General features: G+C 39.1%; 1 protein-coding gene across 6 annotated transcripts in view; it reads left to right on the top strand.

Moving 5' to 3' along the window:
* adgrl2b.1 (adhesion G protein-coupled receptor L2b, tandem duplicate 1) overlaps nucleotides 1–3,622 on the top strand; it is a 136,320-nt gene extending 132,698 nt beyond the window's left edge. For 4 of the 6 annotated variants that reach the window (XM_084732756.1, XM_084732757.1, XM_084732754.1 and 1 more), the window contains one exon: nucleotides 1,568–3,622. In XM_084732756.1, coding sequence (XP_084588882.1) covers nucleotides 1,568–2,430 — 863 coding nt within the window. In that variant the 3' untranslated portion in view covers nucleotides 2,431–3,622. Of the gene's footprint in view, nucleotides 1–908; nucleotides 963–1,567 lie in introns of all 6 variants that reach the window. The other 2 variants (XM_084732759.1, XM_084732760.1) reach the window with 2 other exon arrangements.
* The last annotated feature ends 9,289 nt before the right edge of the window (nucleotides 3,623–12,911 follow it).

The following is a 12,911-nucleotide window of genomic DNA, read 5'->3' as shown; positions in this document are numbered from 1 at the left end:
AAAGGGGCGAGTTTATGTTGAATTTGTACCAAAATCTAACTGTAAAAACAGCAGGGTGTGGTTTTATGGGGAGGTGCTAACAGAAATGGCTAGCTGTATTAGGTTAGCTGTTCGTGCCTAATAATCTTCCCTCCCGACCCCTTTTGTTGCCCCTTGGCAACTTCTTTCACTCTTCTTAGAAATGTCTTTCACTCTTCTTAGAAATGTCTTTGATGTTGTTTTTGAGCTTTTTCCCTGCAACTATAGTTTTCCCTCTTCTGTGCGCCTGTGACGACATCCTGCTCACGCTACAAAATGTCAGCCTTTCACGTACAGGCTCACAGTGTACCCAGTAAATAAAATCCTCATATCAAATCAAACTAATCAATCATCTGCAGCTACTTGAGCTTAGTCATAGGGCTACAGGAAATTAGAGTAATGCGCTCCGTGTGTGCACGAGTGTATGTGTGTATTTCTTTTTCTTTTTTTTTTTTTTTGTTAGATGTACACTTCTAAAAGGGAAAAAGATAATATGTGTCTTTCAGGAGGAAATAATTTCATCAGAAAATGTTCTTTTACCGAAGACTATTTCAACCAAAAAAAAAAAAAAAAAAAAAACAGATTTGTGCTTGCTGCTGAACCCTTTCACCTGCTGAGTCCAGGATTCAGTTGTCCTTGGTTTGTCCTTTAGCTATTTCAAACTGTTTAACACATCATTTTGCTGTCATTCTCCATCCACCTACAACAATTTGAGCAAAGCATCCACGTGGGGCTAAATTACAGTTAATTTGCAAGGACACAATCCGAGTTGGATTGACTGAATCCAGGCTGGATGTTACAAGCTTTTCCACTTTTGTCTTCTTTCAGTGATTTTGTTGTTTCTGCTGCAATTGAAAAAAAGCATCTGTTTTACTTTTTTTGCACATCAGCTGTTCTTAGGCCAGATAGCCTGAGCAGACACACTTGATGTGAGTGGTGGCAAAGTGAGTCATTGCACCGTGCCTGTCTGTCGTAGTGTGTGGGGGTTGTTGCTGTGCTTGTGGGGCCCCCCCAGTTGCAGAGAGGTGGCTGGCCATCTGTGTTCGACATTACTCTTTTGTCTTGCCTTCTTTTAAACAGGTGGAATGTTTTATTCATTGTTAATGTCACAACACTTCCTCATCAGCTTGTACTTATTTATTTATTTTTACTCTCATGCTATCCTGTTGCTTTTTTGTATGCTGCTGTGTTGTTACCTGGTCATCAGCTACTGTACAGCGTGTTGCCGTATGATTTTTTTTTAAAGTTTTGAGTCATCTTTTGTTCTCATTTCTCCCAATATTGTTCAGGATAATGTCTTAGATTGGCTTTAATGCTATTCAGCCATGATGAGGATGGACATGGTGGGGAGCTAATTGGGTTCTCCTTTGAATTTTAAAACTTTTTGTATTTGCATAAAATTAAAATTAACCCCGAGATCAAAGAGCACAAGAGTGCAGTGTCCTGAGCAGTATCCAGTTGTATGTGGATGGTGTAGTGGAGACTGTTTTGTTCCATCAAAAGGCAAAAAATTATACCTCACGCGCTCTCTTTTTGCCTTTCTTTGCAGGACAGCACTCTCTGAGCAACAGCAGGGACATCAGCGCCATGGACACCCTCCCCCTCAACGGCAACTTCAACAACAGCTACTCCCTGCGAGACGACGACTATGAGGCCGTGGGCGTCAGAGCGCCGGGTGAGCTGGGGGGCCTCAACCTGGACGATGCCGCATTTGAAAAGATGATCATATCTGAGATTGTCCACAACAACCTGAGGCCCCGCGGGGCCCCCAAAGGTCGCGACGCCCCAAGGGAACGGGACAGAGCCTTGCCTCCCCAGACCAGAGTGACAGTGGACCGAGGCGGGGGTGGGAGCGGCAGTGAGGATGACGCCATCGTGGCGGACCACGCTGAGGCCTCATCCCCCCAGAGAGGAAGTGGAAGAGGAGGCCACGCCACCCTGGAGCTGCTCTTGCACCCCCACCACAAGGAGGCGCTGGAGGCCCCCCTCCTGCCCCAGAGGACTCACTCCCTGCTCTACAGCGCCCAGAAGGCCCCGCGGCGTCTGGAGGGGCAGGGCGGCCATGGCTCTGAGACTGTTACCGCAGTGGAGGACATGGGCTCTCAGTCCCCCAGCAACAACAGAGACTCCCTTTACACCAGCATGCCAAACCTGAGAGACTCACCCTCACCCTCGGCTTCACCGTATCCCCCGGAGGAGGAGGAGGAGCTCTCCCCTTCACCTCGAAGTGAAGGCGAGGACGCGTATCATAAAAGCATGCCCGAGCTCGGCGATGCGCCGCAGCCCATGTCCTACTACCACATAAACCGAGGCACCAGCGACGGGTGCATCATCCCACCCAACAACGAAGACTGCGCGCAGGAGGGCGAGGCGCCCAGCGACGGACAGATGCAGCTCATTACCAGCCTCTGAGCGGGCCGCCTTTGTTTGCACACGTCTTAACAGATGGGTCCTTTCGGTTGATGTCAAGCGAGCCGGCGAGTCTGGCTCTGCACTCCACATGCCCTTCCTGTTAAGACAGGAAGTGAGATGTTGTTGGGTGGGAAAAGTAATGAAGAAATGACTTTTTGCACACAGATCTCATTAACACACAAAACACGTCCATCCGAGGCTAGACAAATGTGGACTGTGAAAGCTCTGCTGTTGGACTAAAGAGGTGCAGAGAATAACACACAGGCCGCTGTGTCACAGAGAAGTCTGGCATTTCTGTTCTGTACTGTCGAAGAATAAGGGATGAAAAAATACTCTTCTCAAGCAAAGAACTCTGAAACTCCTGTCATATTCCTGGGGGACTTTGCAAAACCAGGGTCTTTTTAGTCATGAAGTACAGAACTAGAACTAGTGTGGCTCCACTACACAGTCAGGACTGTAAAGTTAAGAAACCACTAATTCAGACTCAGGCCTTATATTTTCTCTATTGCACATTTAACTGTTGTCAAGTAACAGCTAAAGAAAATATATTTTGCTGTACCACTAGTGTAAAAAGTCAAAAACAGAAAGAAAAAAAAAAAAAAAAAAGAAACGGCAACCATTCAGTAGTTATGCCCTTTCAATGTTAATACGATTCTTCAGACAAGGTTAATCAAAATGGTGGAAATGTGCTTTTTTCCTCTCACACTTGACTCGTTGTAGTATGTTTGAATATGAAAAAAAAAAAGTTTCGAGAGATATCAGTCCATATGAAATCATCATGCTCACGTCTCTGCTTGTGAAGTGCTTTTTGCTTTCATGAATGATGAGTTTTTTGCCAGTAGTATATTTGTTAACACCAGGCCATGCACAGATTTGGAGTGAATTGGAAAACTTGTGTAATTTATTTTACTTGAAAGAAAATTGTCAGGTTTTAAAGACTTATGTTCGTGTCAATGCGATCAGTGCAGCAGTTTTTGCGGACATGTTTCATCCTTTGACACTAATTAATTTATTAACTGAACTCTTCAGAAAAAAAAGGAGAAAAAAAGAAGAACATGGTTGGAAAGTGTGAAAAGTTGTTGCAGCACTGATTAGGTTCATTTTATTTCTTTTGTAAGAGCCCATCATCAGCTGATATTTAATTCAACTCCTGTTTGATATCAAATAAATGTGAAATTTTTTCTTGTTCGCAGATGTCTGGCTGCTTATTCACACTTTGCATAAAAAAAGATGTCATAATCAAAACATGCTGGAAAATGACAAAGGATAAGTCTGGGGATTAGCTCAATAATTTCCTTAAAGTCACTATATTCTGCTCATTTTCAAGCTTATACCTTTATTTTGGGTTTCTACTAGATGCTGCCATGTTAAAAATATATATATATTTTTGATGGAAAGAATGATGGAAACATCACACAGGGGTGAGCATGCTAATTTTTGCCCTTTTTCGTTGGAGGCAAAGAAGGATTTTGTATCGTTTGCTCCTTTTTTCATATACGTGTTGTTTGGCTTGACTCGCTTCGATTCCCAGCGGACTTTGTACCTGCTTGAAGTGCTAGTATTTAGTTGAGCAGCTGAACAGTGTATAAATATTCAACCTTTGTGTCATTTTTTTTTTTTACAGTAAAAGTCACCTGTTATTTTGTCATTTAAAGATTTTTATTATGAAGCAGCAAAATCAGGAAATGTTGGGTTTTCATCTGAAAGTTAACTCCACCACAGAGATTCAGTTAGAAGCTACAAATGCACTGAAAGCCTGAACACACAGTCTTTTTAAAAACCCCTTTTCTCTCTGGTCTCCTGCACACAGGGGTTGCGTCTCACTCTCCCACACACGTCAGAAAAAAAACAGAAATTTAAACAGGTGTACTGGCACTAGGAAAAGGGTTAATCACCTATTTTTAGAAAACCTGTAAAAAAAAAAAAAAAAGAAAAAAAGAAAACCCTGCATATACACACTAATTTTGGTGTAAAAACAGTATTTGAAACATGCTGTTTTAGCTCTTGTCTTCCTAAAGCCGCAAGCCCATTCAAAATTTAATTCCAAACTAGCTGCACATCATGCAACAACATGATGTCACCACGTATCAGAACAGACGCTGGATTACAAACGAGGTGTTTCAGGCAGTTCAGGAGCAGTGTTTTCTGTGGGAGTGAGTAAATCCCTTTGGCATGGACCTTTGGTATTTGTGACTTGGCTGACATGTTACATGAACAAAACCCTGTATAACACATTAAAGGGAAGGGAAAAACCCCAAAAGCATAATATTGCCACTTTTAACAGCAGCACATTTTTAACTTTTATCGAACAGGGATAAAAAAGAGTTTAGGAAACTTTTCAGGGTGGGATTAATACACATTTGGTGTATTAGTAAAGATTTTTAAACCACAGTGCTAATGTTCAGTGTAATGAAGGAACATGTCGCCCAGTGCAACAGTGTAATGTGTTTTTCTCAATTTTCTTAAACACTGTTACAATTCTCCAAACACTCAGAACAAGCATGATATCATTTTATACTCTGCAGTGGGCACTCGCTCAAAACGTTTAACTTAAAAAATTAATAACTTCATCACTGTTGCCAAAATTGAATGTTATAATTGCTTAAGCCAAGGTGGTCAAATGTCAGAGGAACTGTGTCAGCACGAGAGAACACACTGAAATTGTGTCTCTTTATGTAATAAAAGTCAAATATTCTGTACAGCTGACAAATGAACTCCTATACACACTCGCAAATACAAGGACAGTATGTGACAGTAATGTTAAAAAGGGAATAGAAAACACAGAACAGAACAGATTAAACAAATTTCTCTGTGCAATAAATTCTTATAAACGAGGAACTGCAAATCCCCTCTAACATCTTTTTGTCTGTTCAAATATTCCTGTCTCTGATATTTGACCTTAAAATACACAAGAAATCTTTTTGCATGGTACACGTTTCTGCCATTATCTTCTCACAGCAACATTTTGTCTCTGTCCTCCCTCCGTCTCTTCCTCTGTGTCCACTGACCAAACCAAAACACAGCCGGTGCACTTTTACATCGTCTCCTCTGTATCGGAGTTGTTTTGTCCCTCTCTCATGCCTGTCTGCTCGTCACTGTTGACACTGTGTAAAACTCAGTTTAGTTGCCCGTGGTGTAAATGTGTTTTGAGAAATGATAGATGAGGAGTTAAACAACATTTGACAGCATGTGATGAATTGCACTAAAAACTAGAAGAGTGCTTGCAGTAGGGAGCAGATTTCTGCCCGGCAACAGATGGTGAAGCACCGGCTGCAATGCCACCACAACTGCCAGATGGAACCAGTGGAGTTTTGCAAAAAGCATGGAATTAAGTTTTTTGTATAGTGTAGTATATTGTTTTTTTAATATGTTTTTTTCAACAACATGTATTCAAGTTTTTGTATAGTATAGTTAGTCACTTCTCTTCAAGATGCATAGAATAGTGTAATGGTTTTGTAACCAATTTACCTGTATTCAGTATAAACTCAATAAGGAAACAATGAACCCAACAATAAATTCAAACCTATCAATTTAAATTGTTACTTAGATAGAATATTTTACTTATTTAAATAATTACAAGCAATCAGACAGCTGCACAACAATATAATACAGTGAGAAATCTACATTTCTGGAGAAAGTCACTAAACCTGAAATTCTAAATAATTACGTCTAGAGGGGATAATGTGTGTGCATGTGCGTGCGTGAGTGCGTGTATGATCACTGGACCTACAGCTTGCCCACAGCTAATCCTGATTACTACTGAACCGATAAGTCTAATTTGCTTGCCTTTTTGTGCGAATTCATGACTGCATGCTGAAGGACCTCTCTGATTCAGAATTCTGTCAAAACCTTAAAAAGCCTTTTTGGTGACTTTTATGTTTTCATGTTTTTTTATGGACAGAGGCATTATCTTTCCAGGTCTCGTGAACGTGATATCTCAAGAACGCCTCGAGGGAATTTCTTCAAACTTCAAACACAAATGACAGGTTGAGCTGATTAGATTTTGGCAGTCATTTTTGACCAGAACTTTTTTTTATCCAAAAGCTCAAAGGTCAACTCCACTGTGACATCATAATGTTCAGCTCTCTATGAGGCCCCTCTACTCCTCTGTAAAAAATAGTCTCTAAGTGAAGACAGCATGTTTCTCACTCATACATGCACTTAATAGCTTTTATTAAATTCCTTCATTGGTTGGTTGAGATATACAACTGCTAGGCAGTAATTAAATTTTTTACTGCTCTGTTTTATACAACCATTGACAGCTGACCTCTCCGTCTTCTTAACCAGCCACAACAACGGCTTCAATTTGAAATCTCGTTTCAGTTAGAGATAACATATGTGTACGTCATGGTAATAGTGGTGGAACTTTTCAAATCTCTGCTGCTCTGCTGCATCTGCCAGTTGCGGTTGCATTGCAGTAGGTGCTTCACCATCTGTCTGCCTCCTGCTGTCTGAGGTGGTACGTGGTGTATAAGGTTTAGGAGGTCTATAGCACAGAGGAATAAGCTATCAGGATTCGTCTGCACACTTATTAGTAGGACGAATTCATTACTTGTTTTTTTGTATTCATTAGAAGAACAGAATATCACCAGCCTTATCTTCTCGCTGCCACTGTAAGAACCCTCTATGACAGTAATTATGCACGTTTAACAAGAAGTACAATAATCATTTGTGATCAGGGTCTAAATCATTCCATGTGCTGAACTGCAGCACATCATCCGGAGAGGAGACTCATCATTGATTTAGCAGATTTAGTGTCTTTCATCCGTGGCTCTGCAGGGGTATGACCACACACACACTGAGCAGCAGACATACTGTACATGCAGTCGCTGTAGGATATGGGTGGTGCACTTTATTAGTTGGAGCTGGGTGCCAGTTTGCTGTCAAGAGACTGACACGGAGGCCAAGGCAAAGCTCTGAGTCCACTATGGCTGTCCGCCTTGTTGTTTGAGCATCAGCTTCTCAGTTTACACAGAGCCGTCCAAAAGCCTGAAGAGACACCGGACTGGTCTGTAAATTATACGGAAACCTGGCTCCCGTTCAGTTATAGATTTAAATTAAATGCAAAGTCGATGACCCACGCACGTTTCACGAGGCAGGAACGGACCGGCATTGTCTGCGAAAGCTTCTTTATTATAAACACTCGAGAAACTGACATGGCGGCTCACATGAGACTAACCCTTCAGGGTGTCAGTGATGTCACCGCGATGAGAGGAAGTTTTCCCCGTCTGCATTTTCATAACAGACAAAATCGTGATGAATGAATGTGCTGAGATCCCTTTGCCAAGCATAAGGATCGTTTTTGCATGATGCATATATATTGGTTCATTATCACTAAGTCACCTGTGCGCTGTATTAGCTCTCTCACCCTATTATCTTAAAGAACATTGGATTCTGAAATTGAACAATATATAGATGATCACGTCTTTTCCCCAATAAGGCTGCAAGGGAGAGCGGGGGGTTCTTGATACAAAGATCATCATATCCTGGGCTCTCCTTATCCTGCTGCGATGATTTCCGGCCATTCATCCCCTTCAAAGATACCTCCCTGCACCTCTGACTTTTTATTGAGTCACTGTTACCATCTGTGATGATCTGATTATATTATGATGCAGCATATTAGCCATGCAGTGTTTGCGTTGCAAATGAAAAAAGTTGTCAAAGTTTGTTGGAGATGAAAGTGCTTCATTTATCGACTCATCTTTTATCTGAGTGCAGTCAAAGCCCAGCTTCCATGGGGCAGTGGCAAATGAAGGCGCAATAAGGCTCAGTCCGAGAAGACATTACCGTGTTTTCATTTGAATCTGTTTGATGTTCCAGCCTCTGGTGATTTGGACATTATTTCATGTCCATCATCAAAAAGACTTCAAACAAGATGCTGAATTCAAAATCAGATCACAGAGTCTGGGCAAAAAATATGGTGTGTGTGAGTGTGTGCTGACTGCATGTAGCCTATATATAGTTGTATGTGCTCTTGAGGTGTACACATTTTTCTTGAATTATGCTAAATCATTTTTGACTGTAATAAAGTGTTTATTTTAACTTTAAAAAATCAGTGTCTGCGCTGCCTTAAAATTTCAGTTTGACTGAATTTTGAAACAACAACTTGAGGTAATATAATGATTCAAAACATTTTTTTTCTGGTGAAATAATTTTGATGTTAATTCAGGTGTAATCAAGAAAACATGCTCAGTAAACTCAAGATATAAAGTTGAACCAACAACTCTTCAGCCACACTGCCAAACATCATAAATAAATTTGATTTCCTGTCACATTTTCTGAGTTTGAAATATCAGTTCTTCATTTCACACACACACACAAAAAAACCTACAGCTGCAGCTGCTCCTGTTGGAGCTTTTTTGTTCCAGCACTGGCACAAAAACAATATGTGAAACTGCTCCCAGTGAATTTATAAAAAAAAATAAAGCCTCTGGAAATTTGGCTTTAAATAGTTGAAATGCATATTTATCAAAGTTTAGTTTCTCATTAAGCATCCACAAAGATCTGAGTGAAAGTAAAGTGTTAGAAATCCTGGTTAGAAAAAAACAGCTCAGTTTGCTGTTCAGATGATTTCTCAAGACTGTGAGGGTGTGTCACATCATGTTGGATTGATGATCTCCCTCAGGAGTCCCAACACGGAAGCTAAACAATATACTGCTGCGGACAAACGGAGGCAGCAGCAAAACATGTTTTAGCCATCTGAAAAACATCAATATGAGTTTTAGTGTAAGCCACATTAAGAACATTTTCACCACTTTGCTGCTTGCTGGTCTACCGGCTTCCTCGATTGATGAATTTTTTTGTGTTATCATGTGGCTCGAGGCAGCAGCAGACCAGGAACTCCTGTGTTCTGCGAGGTAAATTTACAATTTTTTCAAAGAAGTCTGATGTCTGTGAAAGGAGCATAGATGGCGGCTTCAGTTCTCTGACGGAAAAGGCTCTCTGATGGAAAGGAAGGTGGTGGAAATGTTCTTTATATAGCATGCACTTAAATCGATATTGATTTCTGACAGGTAAAATTACTACTTTTGTCCCCATTGTTGAGCTGGCTGAGACTCAACAAGGTAGATGAAGCAGCAGAAGCATGTTTTGTTGCACCTGTTTGAAGTGAGACAACTCTGCCATTGACAAGGATTTTTTTTCATGAATGGTTCGTGGAATTTATTGCGGAATTTTCATAATAAATATCTGAGCACGGCCAATTCAAACCCGATATCAGGAAAATGAACAAAAACTTAAAGGACAGTATTTCAGATTTATTTCAGATTACTTTTCAGATGTTCACAATAAAGACCCTAAATTAATTAATTAGAAAGTGATTGTGGATTTGGGTTTCTAGAAGCTTTTAGTGTATTTAAAGTCAAGTCAAAAGACTTCATGTTACCAATAAATAACTAGAATTTTAAGTTTAAGCAACTTGAACAAAAACCCCTCCATATTTATGCTATGTTACTGAAAAAAAATTGTAATTTCCACTACATTGCTGTATGTAATGTATGTTTTTCATACATTTTATATTATGTTTACAGACTGAACTCTGCGACCCACTCAACCAAGGTCTCGCTTTAAGGAAAAAAAACCCATAATAATAACATTGTTATTATTAAAATGAAAAAGTGTTCAGACAGACAATGTTTATAGCCTTGGATAGCAATCTCTTCCTTAGCTTATGTAGGAGGAACTATGCATAATTACATTAGCACAGCCACAATGCAGAAGGAGTATTATGTTTCCTGAGGGCCTCTGTAAATGTACAGCTTACATTCCTCTACATTTCACTCTGCAGCAGGAAGATAAAGAACATCTGAATCGCTCCTGCTCTGCTGCCTGCCACCGTCCCTCCGAACAACAACTGCACTGCCTCGGCTGACTCGGCTGCTTCTGTGTGTGTGTGTGTGTGTGTGTGTGTGTGTGTGTGTGTGTGTGTTTAAAGCTCTGGTGAAGACAACAGAGAATTCCTGCCAGTGAAAAAGCCCAAATCAGGTTCCCTCACATTTTTATTGCTGTGACACAAAAAGCATTTAGCAATTATACAATGGAAAAAGTATATAGTAGCTGCAGTAATGTAATGTTTTGATTGAGTTTTATTTATCTTTCTGCTTTAGTGTGGCAGTCTACTTTTGTGCATTATAACAACTTGAAATTATACTCTGTTCCCTTAATCTGCAATCCAATGCAAGACAAAATTACATTTTGTGATCAAATAATGTATGATGTTAGATATAAAATTGTTGTTCAAGATTTCTGCAAACTCTTTGAACCAAACCAGCTGTCATTTGCTGAAACCCTACTATTAGGTTGTTAAGGAACCATATTTTATTTTTGGATAAAGCAATAAATAAATTGTAAAACTGGAATTCCTAATTACATCTGACTTAAAGCAACTGTGTTCATCTAACTTGTTAACATGATTTGAAGAAAAAAAAAATTCTTTGTGTGTTTTTTAGATTGATCCAACAATTCTCTTTCTTTTCTTGGTGACTTGGAAAGATGGAAAATAAAAGTCAAATACAAGACAAACGTATATTTTGTGATTATGTCATTGTCAGTGTTAGATATAAAATGGTCTCATAGAACCAAACCAACTATAATTTACTGAATCCATATTATAGGATGTTGAAGAGCAGTATTTTACTTTTAGGTAAAACAAAAATTTAGTTGTAACACTGGAAACATTTAAGTTGACTTACATTAATGCAAACTGTTCATTTGGGCAGTCAGATTATATACATTATTATATACATTTTGTGATTAAACAATGTGTTAGTTAGATATAAAATGTGCAGTGGTGGACAGTAATGTAGTACATTTACTTGAGTACTGTACTTAAGTACATTTTTTGAGTATCTGAACTTAACTTGAGTGTTTGTTTTTTGGAAACTTATGACTTCCACTCCTCTACATTTCAAAGACAATATTGTACTTTTGACTCCACAACATTTCTAGGAAGGTTGTTGTTCCTCGTTAGTTTTAGGCGAAGCATAACTTTGAAGTCAGCTGTTTTTTCTTTTCTAAAATGCAATTGGCCACATGCTGTGTTCCTCTCAGAGGGATACCAATCACAGTATCCGTTCTCAACTGGGATTGATGTAAAAGCAGAAACACGTCATCCAGGTGCGCTCTGCAACAAGCACAAGCAAGATCTCCCTCTTTCATTCAAACAAAACTTGGTAATGGTGACGGCAGGAGAAAAAGAATTAAACCTCAAGATGTTATGATAATTACAAAAAGATAAAAAAATTAAAAAAAAAAAACCTGGGGGAAAAATACCCCATAATTAATGTATATACTGCCCCTGAAGCCAGAAAGAAATCTCAATTATTTAACAGATTAGGAAGAACTCCTTACAGTTGGCTTCAATCTAATTATATTTGGTGATTTTAATACAGTTATGTCAGAAAATAACAATAGCTGTCCTTTTTGTTTTTGATTTCATTTCAGTACTTAAGTTTTTATAGGTGTTTCTATAGGCTTTGTGTGGCAGTGTGGTTCTACAAGAAAATCAGTGCATCATTAGGTGGTTTCAGAGAGTTACAAGGTTCTGTAAAGGCACCAGCAACTTTCACTTGTGGTTGAGTAATATTTGACCAGGAGTATCTATACTTTGACTCAAGTACTTTGTCCACCACTGAAAATGTGTCACCCTTGTTGTTTTTGTAAATTCACTGGACGAAACCAACTAATTAGTTAGTCAGACTAACATAAGCAATTGTTTCCTGAAAACTTTAAGTTGACTTGCCTTAAACTTTTGGGCAATGAGATTATTAAGTATATCTGAGTTAAAGCAACTGCATTCATCTAACTCATGTTATCTTAATTACTACTATTACAACTATGATTTACCTTATTCATTTGTGTTTCACCAACTGAAATATTTTTTTGTAATTTGCACCAACAATTCTGTGTTTTTTCTCTTGGAAAGAACTTGGAATGAAGGTGAGTCTAATATAAGGCAAACTTATATTTTGTGATCAAACAGTGTATGATGTTGGATATGAAATGGTCCACCTGAATGGGATAAATTGTGTTTAAGTTTTTGTGAACTCACTGGACCAAACCAGCCATTGTTTCCTGAAACCACATGTTGTCAAGGTGCAGCATTTTACTTTTGGTTAAACCAATAATTGAGCTGTAAAATCAAAATAGTTTAAGATGACTTGCCTTAAATTTGAGTGAAAATACTAGAAACTGTTGATTTGGGCAATCATATTATTTAGCACATCTGACCTAAAGAAACTGTGTTCATCTAACTTTTTAACATGATGTGAAAAGCTTAATTCATTTGAGAGTTACCAATTGAGGTATTTTTTGAATTTGGTCCAACAATTGTCTTTTTTCAGTGTAGACTGTGTGATAGGGTCGGCGCAAATGTGTAAACATGTGTGCTGAAGAAAAGCTGCACATGTTGCCCTGGAAATCCTGCTGTGCTGTTTTCATATAACCTCCCCATGTGCAATTATTGCAATTTAACTGTGCTGCAA

Source organism: Lutjanus erythropterus, chromosome 12 (genome assembly GCF_056507025.1).
Source record: "Lutjanus erythropterus isolate fLutEry1 chromosome 12, fLutEry1.hap2, whole genome shotgun sequence".
Classification (NCBI taxonomy): domain Eukaryota; kingdom Metazoa; phylum Chordata; class Actinopteri; order Lutjaniformes; family Lutjanidae; genus Lutjanus; species Lutjanus erythropterus.
This window is presented reverse-complemented; position numbering and strand designations above follow the sequence as displayed.